At 43.6% G+C, this 14,267-nt stretch overlaps 1 protein-coding gene across 1 annotated transcript in view; it reads left to right on the top strand.

Moving 5' to 3' along the window:
* GALNT2 (polypeptide N-acetylgalactosaminyltransferase 2) overlaps nucleotides 1–14,267 on the top strand; it is an 810,495-nt gene that overhangs the window by 344,787 nt on the left and 451,441 nt on the right. The window contains exons 6-7 of the mRNA XM_086927129.1: nucleotides 1,553–1,618; nucleotides 6,896–7,017. Of these exons, the coding sequence (XP_086783255.1) occupies nucleotides 1,553–1,618; nucleotides 6,896–7,017 (188 nt within the window). The remainder of the gene's footprint in view (nucleotides 1–1,552; nucleotides 1,619–6,895; nucleotides 7,018–14,267) is intronic.

Raw genomic sequence — 14,267 nt, 5'->3', positions numbered from 1 at the left:
ATGGGAAGCATATACTTGCAGGATGTTTCTGGCCAGGCAGCCAGAGCCTCACAGAAGTGCGGCCATTAGCGTGTGCGCCCTCTAGCGCCCCCCTCCAGTATTATCTTTCATAGATTCACATGCGCCCGCCCGCCTCCCCGTTTCTCAGGCAGAACCTGTTTCTCGGTATTTATCCATGTCTCTCACTCGGGGACGGAAATCTGAGGCAGGAAGCTGCTGCTGGGGAGTGTGAGGGCAGGGCAGCAATGCTGATTGGCTGGCTTTTGGACCAAACAAAGAAATGGTCTGGTTACCAAATAATACAGCCCCTATGGGGATTTTCTATGCAGTTTTTCTTCTCTATGATACTGCTTGGTCATTCTGTTACCGTGAGACTCCCACCATGACGACGGGGAAGATACAAGCATGTGAATCTATGAAAGATAATACTGGAGAACTATAGTGTACAGGTAAGTAACTAATTCCTTCTATGGCACTGCACTCTGCGCCACTATGCTCTACTCTGCACCACTGTATACTACAACACTGAACTCTGCGCGACTCTACTCTGCGCCACTCCACTCTGTACCACTGTGCTCTACTATGCACCACTCTAATTTATGCCACTGCATTCTATGACACCACATTGTATGTCGCTGCACTCTATGCCGATGTACCCTACACCAGTCTACTCTACTCTGTGCCACTACAATCTACTCTGCGCTACTGCACTCTATGCCACTCTACTCAGTCACTGCATTCTATACAACTGCACTCTATGCCACTCTACTACGTCACTGTACTCTATAGCACTCTACTATGTCACTGTACTCTGCCACTCTACTACGTCACTGTTGGCAAAGCCATTATAATCTATACGCTCTAATCTATGCCACTGCATTCTACGCAGCTGAATTCTACGCCGCTGCCGTCTATGCCACTGTTCTCTGAAACATTCTACGCCAATGCACTCTACACCAGTCCACTCTACCATACACCACTCCACTCTGTGCCACAGCAATACATGCCACTCTCCGACGCTCCACTCTTCACCATTCCATTTACGATACTTGTTTTTGTTTGCTCCCATTCAAGGCAAATGTGTCTATTTGTGGTAACAAATTTGCCACAGAAGCTTTTCAACATAATATTAGGAAGTAACATCACATTTCTGAAGGCATTGAGGAAGTAAAATCAAATTTGTGAAGGCATTTTTCCTTCTTCGACTTGCAAGATAAATCTGTTTTTAAAGACCAAAAAAACATATTGTGGTGAAAAGGGATTGAAATTGGAAAAGTCTAAATCCTACTAAATTCAAATGTTTTAAAGTTTTAATAAAGTAAAAACTCTTCTTAAGGGTTAAGTTCCATTAAACACGGACAGGAAAAAGGCATCGTTGACTGGAGTGTGCATCGTGTTAACATTTGTTATGATTGCCCAGTAAAAAATAATTGCCCTTCGATTTCCTCTGGAGACTATTCATTTGCTCCATTAATGCATTTGGTTGTTCTGTAACTAAACATTCAGTGAATGAGTCATGTTTAGGTGTTTTTTTCTCTCTTACTTTCTTTAGCTGAGGATGGTGCTCTCCTGGGAAAAATTGAGAAAGTGCGCGTTCTTCGGAATGATCGCAGAGAAGGTACATTAAATTGTGATTTTGCATTTTTTATTAAATTGATTTAACCTTGTTTTTATGTCCGAAAAGACACACATCTACTGCTAATTGTCATTCTTTCATGAATGTACAGCTGAATTTGTAAAGGTCATCCTAAAAGACTGAGGACATTAATGCAAAGTCCGATATCTTAAAACGAGGCTTGATTGTGGAACCTGGAAATCGAATTGCTATGCTCAGCAGTATCAGTTTTTCCACTTTTTTATATTTCAAAATGTACCTGTTTTTTGTTTCCAGCTCTTACCATAAATGAAAGTTCACCCAGCCATCCTAAAATGCAATAATATGGCATTCTCCAAAATGATTATCTAGCTTTACCACTGACGCAGTTTTGCTATACCTTCTGTGAGAAGGTGGCTTGGTATTTGTTGTCCACTAGTTAAAGTGACCCTTATGATGTATGAGGTCAAAGATAACCTTTATGAAAGCTATCCTAGTGGTAGCTATGGAGAGCAGCCTTCAGGTTTAATCTTGAAGGAATGAAAAGCAGTTTGTCTTACCAGAATGTCACCTCCTGAATGACTAAATGAAGGAGAACCACAAAGTAATTATATGAAAATATGCAATTTATTAATATAACACTCTACTATCCTCTACACGAGGTTAGATAATCAAGCACACAATACTGGATCAATAGAACAGTTGTAAGTAGCACAATACACAGAGGGCTCCAGGGGGAGACCGAACCATGTACTAAAATAGTGGTATAACAATCACAACTTGACTAGACGCAGTGCCTAGTGCACGTAGAATCACTGGGAGCCCAAGGACCCACCCAAAGTGATGACACAGGAGACCCAAGGAGGAAGGCTGCAGTGAGGAAACACAACCGTGTGCTCCGTACGACTCCATGGGAAAGTCGCTGTTGCAAAGTTAAAGTTTAAGGACCCTTCTAGGAGGACTTCGAGCAAACCCGTCGGAACTGAAGAGTTTAAAGAGCCACCCCACCCGTGGATACCGTAGTATCGGAGTTACCTATCCCAGGGGAGTCTGGTGCATAGGAATGAAGAGGCGTCGGAAACTCTTGTCCTTCTCTATTGAAGGAAGTGAAGAAGCACTGCCGCCGTGAAGGTGAAAAGGGTCTGTTGGAATCCAAGCCTGGATTCCGGATGGTAGGAACCTGAAAGCAGAGGGGACAGAGTCTGGGTCACGTCAGAGTGACCAGAGGCTCGGTAGATTAATCCCCACCGATGTCAGGTGCTTCAGGTGCCAAGAAGGGATGCTTGACTCTGCAGCCACGAGGTCCCGGAGGTGTCGAGGACGACGAGGAGCCGGAGTTTAGCTGTCCCACGAAGGATGTCGAGTGCTGAGTGGTCGGTGTTCGGCGGGAGCACCAACAAGCCTTGGAAACAGCAACCCACGCAGGAAGGACATACAGGTTACGGTGTGGACCAGCAAGGTCCAGGGGACTCCCCAGGCAATGGAGAGTCAGGGCACGTCTGGAGCAATCAGGAAAGCCCAAGAACAATCAAGATGTCCCTCAGGGGGATCCACAGGCTGTAGGACCAGGAGTCACGAGGGGACCTTGAGCAAGTTTACAAAGCACCAGCCCACGGAGCATACGGTGCAAGGAGGCCGGAGTTCTTTGGTCCAAATACTGCTCAGGGACAGGACCACACTTGGTCCAATGCACAAGCTCAGGAATCGTCAACAAGTATATGCACTTGCAAATGGATGCAGTGCACAGAGGTTCGGGTTACGCAGCCCCCACAAGGGATACTGGCCTCAAACTCGGTGAGAGGGTAGATCGACCTCAGGGACCTTCAGGAACCCACCTCCTGTGTGGCTGAAATCTACGGAGTTCGCAGGAGCAGCTACCGGTCAGTTGCGCTTTAGGGGCCTGCGAAGCAGGGGAGTGACTCCTTCACTCTAAGGGAGATTCTTCTGTTGTCTTAAGTGCTCCACAGGTCCTGCACAGAGTCTGAATGAAATCACTGCACCCACTCTGCTTTGGACGGAAAGGGGGATGAAGTCAGCCTAGTCGAGGTCCAGCAAAGTTCACGGTGTCCAGACGGTTGAAGGTCAGTGCATTATTTTTGTATAATCTTGTCCACGTAAAATTCAATGTCCTGTAGCCAGGTAATGTATTGTCAGTGACCCTTAAAATGACTCTAAAATGGATAACTAGTAATCATCTAAAACTAAACGCAAATAAAACAGAATTTCTACTTATCTCGCCTTAAAAGGACCAATTAGAAGTGAAGGAATGGTCCAATTTGATCACGGCACTTAATTGCACTCCCACCCTAGTCGATTCAGCGAAATCACTAGGGATCACACTGGATGAAAACCTCAACATGAAAGCCCACATCAAAACGATGGCAAAAAGCGCCCGTTTTCATCTGAACTACTTAAGAAAAATGAAACCATATGTAACTGACTCGGATCTAAAACAAGCTGTGCAAGCACTGATCATTTTGAGGATTGAATATGGAAGCTCAACATTAGCAGGGCTACCAAAAATATCCACAGCACCATTAAAAGCATGCCTCAATGCAGCAGCAAGACTTATCACAGGATCAAGGAAATTCGAACATATCACCCCTCACCTGAAAGCCTTAAACTGGCTACCATACGAAGCCAGGATACAGCTAAAGATGGCGTGTATCACCCATAAAGCTCTTCATCGCAACACTCCTAGTTATCTTGCCAAAAAAATTGAAATATCTGGAGGTTGCAGACCAGCTAGGAGTGCCAAAGATCTGGTATTGAGACCACCCATTTTCAGGAAGAAAAATACCTACGATAGAGCATTCTTAGGAGCAGCTCCTAGAATATGGAACTCACTTCCCCCGAACATCAGAAAAATTCTGAACTTAGCAATTTTTAAGAAAGAGACCACGATATTTCTAATGAGTAAGTTCCTTCCTTAATCATCTTATCTAGGCGCTAATTACTCAAATAAGAGATGCCCAAGAGGTTCGAGTTAATGAAGAACAAAGAAGACAAAGGAAAATACACTTAACCCCTTCCATGCTAATGACAAGGTCAGCTCGTCATGGGTGTTACCTGCGCTGCGCTTATGACGAGCTGACCTTGTCATGAACAATGGGAAAATAAAGATCCAGCACCCAGCGGGAAAACCCTTAGCAGCCAAGGTGTTAAACAAGCATATAGAGGAAGAGTGAATACTCCTTATCACTTTTAGATAACCCAACTAAAAGCCAACGTTGTATCGAATATCTTTGTAATCCTTATCAACAATTATGATATTATTTTAACTATAACTGTCTTATGTTATCATGATCATGTAAATGTGAAGCGCTCTGATACCAAAGGGTCTTGTTCGCGCTATAGAAAACTGTATTATAAATAAATAAATAAGAAATTGATTTGTGTGTAAAGGTTATTATAAAAGGCTCCTAAGGCTTTTTTTTCTCACCTTCAGAAGTAGTGGTTAGACATGGGGTGATGGCAGTATTACCAATGTATTCCTTCTCTTTTTTTCTATCAAAGTTGTGGTAAGCTTGAGACGTAGATGAGTCGGCTCTGCTTTGGTGGACATAATTGCCTTAAACTTGCCTCTAATGGGCATGGCTCTTTCTTTGTAGGATTCTAGTCGGTCATTCTGTGTGTGCCGTCCCTGCTAACTGAAGTTCTGCTTCTAGTTGAACCATTAATGTTTTTTTAATCTATTTAGCAAATAAAGCATTTCTCTGTATTTACCTCTGCCTAGTTAGGTGAGAACCTACCTTATTGCCTTGATCACGTGTGGGTAGCTTGAGATGTAGCAGAATTAGCTATGGTTTTTTGGACATATTTGCTTTTAAATTGCCTCTAATAGACATGGCTTTCCTTTGTTGGATTCTAGTAGGTCGTTCCTTGTGTGCTGTCTCTGCTAACTCTAGTTTTGCTTCTAATAGAGTTTAAAAAAATCTATTTACTATACTTTTACCTCTTAGGACATCTTTGACAGCATCCCAATTGACAAGGTGATTGGTAGCATCTGGTCTGTTTAACTCAAAATATTTGGTGATATGCAAGCATGAAGTGCCCTATGAAGATTTAGTCTACCCCAGAATAGCTTAAGTTAGTGTAGGAAAAAATTGTATAATCGGTTGTGGCGGGATGTTACCCTTGCCATGCGTCTCACGTCTCAGAGACCCATGGTAAGTAAAACCTTTTTGATTGTTTTGGGGAATAGTCCTGAAGGTTTCAGAACCCAGTGGGATCAGTCCATTTCAGCATTCCATGGCGCATTAAAATTTCCCATAATTATGATGGCTCCTAATGCAGAGTTTGCCAGCTCATTGAGAAAGGAGCTGAGGAACTGTTCCTGGCCCTAGTTGGGAGCCTACATTGTAGCTATTGTGAATAATGTACCCTAAATGTGGCCTGAGATCATACTATTTCATCCTTATTTGACTGATTTGTGACTCAGTTATTGAAAGCTTAGTAATCTATTAAAAAGGACAGCTACTCCATTGTTTCGTTTTAGCTGAGGATTGGTACATTATGGGGTAGGGTCTGTGTCTAAAATGATGTTCGTCCTGCTTCTACAGGTAAGTTTCTTGGAGAGGCAGTAATGTCAAACCAGCTGTCCCAGATGTAGCACCGAATTGAGCCTTAGATACTACATTTATTTTAATAAATCCACAAGGTTATTAACTTTAGAATCTTGTCATGTGCAGGGTTTTTTAATTGCCTTGGAGTAAGTCTGTTAGTGTCCCATTCCCACCAGATGACCCTTTCCTTTCTTAATTAAGGCATAAACACATACAAGAGTTCATATGGGCCTTCTCAATAACCATCTCCTCCCATGACTGCCAGAATTCAGACATGAAATGTGCTAACATTGAATTTGCCACGGGGATACTTTGGGACAGACGTGACTATTGGTTACTTATTTTAACCTCGCTAGACCCACAGTTCCCACTTGGAGGCAGAGATCTTGAGTGCAACTTATCATCCATGGAAATTGATTATATGCAGATACTGCCTGCCCTTCGTGTTGCTCGGAGTGTGCCTAGTGCCTTGATGCGCATTAGTGATTGTCCGATATTGTTTTATGATATACCTCTTCCAGGATTCCCAATGTTGATGTTTTTCTTTCTGTATATTTATTTGACGTTGTATTGAATGACTTTTTAATTAATAAATACATTTATAAAAAATATTTCATTATTTTGTTTTATTATATTTCATGCTGTCGTTAATATTGTGTCATAATAATGTGGAATTTAGTTTGCTCCATGATTTACGCTTTTGGTTTTTGTAAATTTGCGCATTTCTTTATGACAGGGCTGATGCGATCTCGTGTCAAAGGTGCAGACGAGGCCCAGGCTAAAGTGCTGACATTCCTCGACAGCCACTGTGAGTGCAACGAGCACTGGCTGGAGCCCCTCTTGGAGAGAGTAGCAGAGGTGAGCTATGGTGCTGCAGCAGTGCAGAGTTTCATATGCCATCTATTTGTTACCTTTGTTGAGTGTTGTAAGGGGCCGTGACTCACGAGAGGCACAGCCTATAGTTGGTCATGGTGCCCCTCTTCTTCCTCAACATTGCCAAGAATAACATAGAATGCTCTGCACATCTGCATATATGGTTTATTTCATGGTTCTTTTTTCGAATGTACTTTTTTTCATAACCAAAAGACATTCAGCCAAACCAGGATCCATGAGATTTACATTTGTGCAGTATGGTAAATCTACACTGAAGAAACCTTCTGTCTATTAGGAGAGTCGTTTCCTTACGTAAAGTAATTGTAATATGCAATCTGTGAAGAAGTAAAACGGGCTTTTCTCATGTCAACTTTGCTGTACTGTGGTAACATACTAGGATCTTATTTTTGCACTGTGAAGCACAAGGCGTGAAGCGCTAATATTAGTGTAGTTGCTCTAAATAACGTGTAATTGGGCCACATTTATTTTCATTGCCATGGCATAAGCATCTATATCATTAAGGCTGCATATAAATGCAACACACAGTACAATTGAAGGAGTTCTAGGACTTGACTTCCAGTCTGGAAGAATGGAGGCTTGTTAGGGTTTTCTTGTTTGATTAACGCCACATGTTAGTGTTGGTACTGGGACCTTGTACTTTTAACTGCCACTTGTTAACTGTACTTAATAAAGCATTTCTAAGGACAGTGTCCTTAGACCAGGATTAATGAGAGCAAACAATAAATATAGGCCCAATCAGTACTATATTTTACAGCTGTTTAGCCGGATAGGTGTTTTTAATATATAGTTGCTTAAATATACACAAAATTTAGCAAGAAACAAATAAAGTGGGACACAAGCCTGTATCCACCTTAGTGGGAAGGACTTAGAACATGAAACAAAAAGGCTCAGGCAAGGCATCCCAACAGGCAAGACATGTTGTAACAGAGGTTGTTCACAGATTGACCCTCAACCCCATTCCTTGTCACTAGAGGCCGCGGACGCGGCTCACAGGTTACTGGCTTGTCATCCCTGATATACAGCAGCCTACTGCAATAGGCCACTCTGATTTTGAGACCACTCCGCAGTTCGAGTATTTCAAACGCCTCCATTAAACCAGGTCTGAGACCAGGTTCAGACAGAGGCTGAAAACCCACCTTTTCCCCAAGCTAAATTCAGCATAGCAGGCCAGGCCCACCTTCTGTGAACCAGCTGAAGAGATGTAGATAGGGCTGTCAGCGCGGGGACGCACTGTTCTTTGTGCAACCATGCGCTTAACAAATGTAATTAACCTAACCTAACCTAACCATTAAGCTGTTACTCCCTTTATTAGGTCGGCCTTAACCCAGCATCCAACTGCAAGACCGCGGCTGCGGCTGTCTGTATCCCTTACTCTACTTGTACATGGCCTGGACTTCTACTCTGTCTTTGCCTGAAACAAACCTCCTCCAAGTCACTCTGACCTGGATCTAGGCAAAATGTATACAGGCAAACCATTGTTAATGTCCTGATGATGATCCTATATCTTTGTTAGGATCGAAACGCCGTCGATTAGTTGTACGCCATATACACCTCTTTATTTAATACTTATTATGTGTAATGGTGTCTCCACTATAATTTGTTTGTCCTATCAAAATTTCTCTCATACAAACCATTTACTCTGCCTGAGCCTTTTTGTTTCATGTTGTACGTCTTTCCCACTAAGTTGGATACAGGCTTGGGTCCCACTTTATTTGTTTCTTGCTGAATTTTGTCTATTTTTAGGCTACTATATATTAAAAACACCTGTCCAGCTGGACCACTGTAAAATATAGTACTGATTGGGTCTATATTTATTGTTTGCTCTTATTAATCCTTGTCTAGGGACCACTGTCTTTAGAAATAATTGATTACCCAAGGTCCCTGACCAACCTTAATTGGTTTCTCTTGTTCTTTATAACACATACGTAATAAAGCAGTATCTCTGATATATTCCATTAAAGCTCATGCATTAAGTGGTGGTGGAGTGGCATTGATCAAATCTGTACCTTGCATCGGCACGTTCGATGCCTACACCATGGTAAAACAAAAAAACACCTTGAGGTCTGAGGGCGTCTGCTACTCACCAGTAAAATTGGAAGTACTTCTATTCCATTTATTCACCAAAAGAAAATAAATGACAATCCTTCTTACCACATGTTTACCAAATATCTGACCCAAATATTCTATTTGTGCGTTCATATAAAGTAAATATGTTCAGTTTGTTAGTAGAAGTAGTGAAAACACAGATGTCTTTCTTGAACTAGTACTGCTGCCACTTGCGGCCTGTAATCAGGAAGACTCGCTTAATTGACTGAGGTTTTCTCTGTGTAAATGTACATTTTTGGGCGTTTGGCCCATATCTGTTAAAACATTTCCCTCTGCTTTCTTTGCAGTATGGCTGCTAGTTTGTGGTGTTGGATATGTGGCAAAGTTGAACAAATACGTAGTCCGGGTAGCCGTCCAATAAGCACCAGGGCAGAGTCACTCTGCTGCTGCTGCATTTAACTACATTTCTGCACTTGGGCCAGCATTACCCCTGGAAAATAATAGTAGGTTTGTCAACTTAAGGCTTGTTTTTTTTAAAAGAAATATTTGCTCTTTATTGAATTTTTTACATAGCAGGAAAGAGAGCCATGAGAATAATTTATATATAAAACACAGGACCCAATATGTCATGCCATTTAAGACTGAGAACACAGTCATTGTGTTACAGGTGGCACAGGCAAAAAAATTATTGTGAAAAGAAGGATACCCCAACACTGTTAAAAAGAGAAAAAAAGGCTGAAATGTTGAGTGTGTGTTATGCTAGGGACATCACATGTCGCTGTCATGGACTGGTTAGGGGTGAACATTCCACTGAGACAGTGCCACCTGCAGCGAGGAACTTGGCTGGAGGAGGATACACCAACCATAGAGATCACTACAGTCTAAAAACCCTGTGGGCATAGGCTGGCACCATCATGGCTAGTCCAATCTGGGGAACCCAAAGGCCAGGGCAAATCAGCCAGCCCTCACAGTGGCTAAAGTCGGAGTCAGGTTTCAGTGCCAGCAGTATTGTGTCCCACCTTTTGACTTGTGCACCCTATCTGGGTTGTTGCCGGAGCTTCTGCATCTCAGCATCCTCAGCTCGTGCCCAGCAAAGGAGCTTTTGCTTCCAAGCTGCTGAGGCAGCTTTCTAGAGCATCACGATCACTTGTTGACCCAGTGCATGCGCCAAGTCTCTCAGTTTCAACCCTACTTCTTTAGTTTAATTATAAAAAACAACAAGGGCACCCAATCGAGTCAGCACAGGACCTCGGGGAACATATGAATAAAGACAACAGCGGTCCTATGCAAGGAGGGATATAGTCAATAGGTAAATATAGACACAGTGGAAACTATATTGTAAATTGACTTGCCCAGCCGGGCAGAGGTCTAATATTTAATTTAGAACCACAATATTAGGAGATACCTTCAACAATTTCTTGGAGATGGGCACAAGCCTGTGCCCAGACGTTTACAAATTGTCATGGTTAGCGGAGTGGATAGAAGGTAGAGAAAGGTTTTTAGGCAAAAGCTATTGTTTTCTGTGCATATAGCAATAACAGAATTCACATTTACACCATTACTTGAAATATAGTAACAGATTCACAACAGAGTATATGGTGTAGAAGTTGTCGACGGCGTTTCGATCCCATTACATAGTTACAGGGATCATCATCAGGACTGAGTAAAGCCTAATCATTCCTAGCCATGATAGCCGCATTGGGTGAGGCGCACACAGTGGGTGCCGGCCGGTGGCAGGGAGTAGGGGGCAGTCGTTATCCGCGGAGGAACCGGATAGTCCCAATTTAAACGGGCAGCTTAAACGGTGATTACGTTTCTGGCAGGGTTGGGTTTCAGGCAGGTATGCCACGGAGATCAATCTCCCCGTGGAGTGGTTGAGGCGCCAACAATGGGCTGATTCCTCACGAGCCTTAACAGACGACTGCAAGTGCTTCCCGGGCCAGTACTTCTTTAGTTTAGGCATGTTCTGGGGGTGTTGATAAGATTTATATAACAAGCATTGAAAATGCAATAGGTCTCGCCTTTGATTAAGTTAAAGCCATTTGCTTTGCTAATGGTATTGTATAGCAAAGCAAATGGCTTTAACTTAATGAAAGGCAAGACCAATTGCTTTTTTAATGCTTGTACTCCCTTGTTTTCTCTTCACCTCAGTTCCTTCCCTTCCTTTCTGCCACCCTCTCCACCATGGCGTTGTACTTTGTTTTGTTGATAAAAAGGAGATGTGTTATGTTTTAATTGACTCATACTCCTTGTATGGGCCTTGCGCTGTCTTACTGGCCGTGAGCACTTGCCCAAGGTTCTATGACGTGCCGTGCATGCACCCTGGATTACTGTGCAGTATTCACTTACACAGAAATAGGTTGACCAGGGAGGGACGGTACGTGAAAGAGACCACTGTAGGCCAGAAGGCAGGCCATTTTTTATGGTTTCTGTCAACCTACACCTTATGTCTACCATCTCCGTACTATAAATGTATAACAGAATGCAGAGTTTGCAGGGTTTCACAGCACAGCCTTGCCCCTGTAAAGTCCACATTTAAATTCTGAGCAGTGTGTGAAATCGGACACAGCAAAATCTCAAAACGCTAATATTATATGAAAAACGTGGAATTCCAAATGGAGGCCAATGCAGGTGCTTTGAGGCGCTTGTCTTTCCAGATCAGGGCAGTGGCAGCTTGAGTCCGGTGTAAGCATGAGGGCACCTTCCTTCAGTAAATAAGAGGTGATGCACCCCTCCGCCCCACTGTCCACCCCTCCGCCGCACTACCCACATCTGCACTCGCTCTTCATCACTCATCACAAGCCAGAAGAAATAGAGTTGAAAGGGTACTAGAAATGGCCAAGGAGTGGGCACGGCGCCTAGCAGTATGAGATGAGACGCACGCATTACAATGAGGGCTGCGACACAGGCGCTACCCGGCCGCGCCTAGTACACATGGATATATAAACACACACTTTACACTTATGGTGCTCTAAGCGCTAGCTGTTTAGTAATGTAAACACTATTTACATTACACAACTCCAGGAGGTTCAGCCTGCCTGTTCTAGTATCACAGCATGATCATCGGGCAAAGTCCAGCGGCCCACACACTTGTAAAGCTAAGCAGGTGAGATTTCACCAGTGCGTACAAGGTATGTGTAAACCCGGCCCCTGCCGCCCTGGGGCATCCTAGGGGGCCGACTTTGAAGCTGGGGAACCGGGTTCGAGTTCGGTGGGAGGCTGAAGCACAGGGTCGGATTGGGATCACAATTTGGCCCGGGCACTGACGAAAAAGTGGCCCACATTAAGGGGCGTGGCCTACATTTAAGGGGCGTGGCCTACATTTAAGGGGCGTGGTCTATATTTAAGGGGCGTGGCCCACATTATAGGGGCATGCCCTTTCATGAAACACCATTTGGTTACTCTTTGAGGTCTAATTTGTAGACAAATATTTAGTAAATTAAGCCTTTTAAAGCTTACAGAGCAAGTAACATTGGTAAAGACTAGGAGCACTGCAGTTCAGATAACTAAATACTTACTTGCAGTCTTAACGCCCTGCACAATGTCGTTGGATACTCTTTCCTAACCAGCTATGTCCTAGACTCTAATCATCACATAAACCAGAAATCTAGTACAAAGTCAAGGAGAAAGGGTAAGACTGGAATCTCTGGTAATAGAACATGTAATAACAAGTAAGAATTCACAAACGAGGAAAAGGCAGTCTGGGGTGTAAAGAATGCTGAAAAAATGTATCTGTACAATCTAGTCATACATTTATTTCACAGTCAGCAGGTGATGTCTATATACAAAAAACACAGTTTTATTCATATCTGTTGCTGCCTTAAAGTCTGGGCCATGGGGAGTGAAATAAAACAATTGCCTAGGATCACATGATCTGATTAAGATACGAAACCAGGAGCTGGGGAGGGAAAGGAAGGCCATAAACATCAGCCAACAAGATCCCCCATTGAGGAGGGAGTCACTGGAAATTATGAATACTATGAAATGTTATCTTAGGGCAAGCTTAGACTCTCCCAGAATAACAAAAAGAACATAGAAGTAGAATGGTGCACTCAGCAAGAGGTGCCGAATGACTTAGGGGTCAGAGCGCAGCCTCCACAGCATAAGACAACCAGACAGTGAAGCACTAAGGGGAATGAAATGGAAATTTTGTATCGGAAAAGCTGTGTTAAAAATATGGACATGTTTTTATAAAGTGTCCTCTTTAATTATCATGGTCCCTTTGCAGAATCATAAAGCATGAACAAATGGTTATTTTTTATAATTTTCTTACCATTTGACAGTTTTATGTAGTGTAAATTCAGCCCAAGACAAAGGCTATTTGAGTTCTATTCATGAGTACCAATTACAGTACACATGATCTGATTTTTTATTTAAGGGCCTGGGCGAGGAAGTGATCTGCCCAGAATCACAGGCTGTTGAGCAGACCCTGGGATTCAAACTTGAATCCCCATCTCTGCAACTCTGGCGTTAGGCCACCTATGCCTATGCAAAGATAAGGAATGAAAGTGGGAGGATACTGTTCTTGCGCAGGACACAGGCCCAAGGTGACAATGGCCTACATGCTGAGCAACTAAAAAAACATCAAGGCCCCTTTCTGTCACAAAATTATTCAAGAACTTCAGTGCAGGAGCACCTGAAAAGAAGGGAAGCCCCTGCTATTACAAACCTACTTAGCTCAAGAGCACATGAACAGCAGTATGGCCCCTGCAATTAGTAAATTAATCAACCCTCCCCAGCCCTCCAGGCCCCAGGGCAATGTCTTGGCAGGGGAGCACAATGGTAGACAGGGGAAGGCTGAGGTGAAGATGGTGGGAGTTCAAAACATCACCTAGCCCCCACAGCCAGACCCATTCTTCCTCGCCCACTGTGCCCTGAATCTGAGGGGCTGTGGGCGAGGTGTTAAGATTAACACCGTTTCTCGGCTGCGTGGGCCCCAGGGGGGCCGAGGTGGAAATGGCTCAAGGCCTGAGCAACACCTGGCCCCCAGGGAGGCCGATTTTCGCAGACAATCACCGCTCCCCAGCCCACCCTTGGCGTGATTGCTTTTCAGGGGCAGGGGGTGAAGTGAGGCCACAGCTAATAATCACTGCATGGCACACAGTGAAGCGCTTTCATTTCTGTCTCTGTTTCCGTGCGCTCTGTGGGCCGTTTTTTTTTCTCCCCTT

Source organism: Lissotriton vulgaris, chromosome 6 (genome assembly GCF_964263255.1).
Source record: "Lissotriton vulgaris chromosome 6, aLisVul1.2, whole genome shotgun sequence".
Classification (NCBI taxonomy): domain Eukaryota; kingdom Metazoa; phylum Chordata; class Amphibia; order Caudata; family Salamandridae; genus Lissotriton; species Lissotriton vulgaris.
Note: the sequence above shows the minus strand (reverse complement) of the source record. Positions and strands in the feature narration are given on the sequence as shown.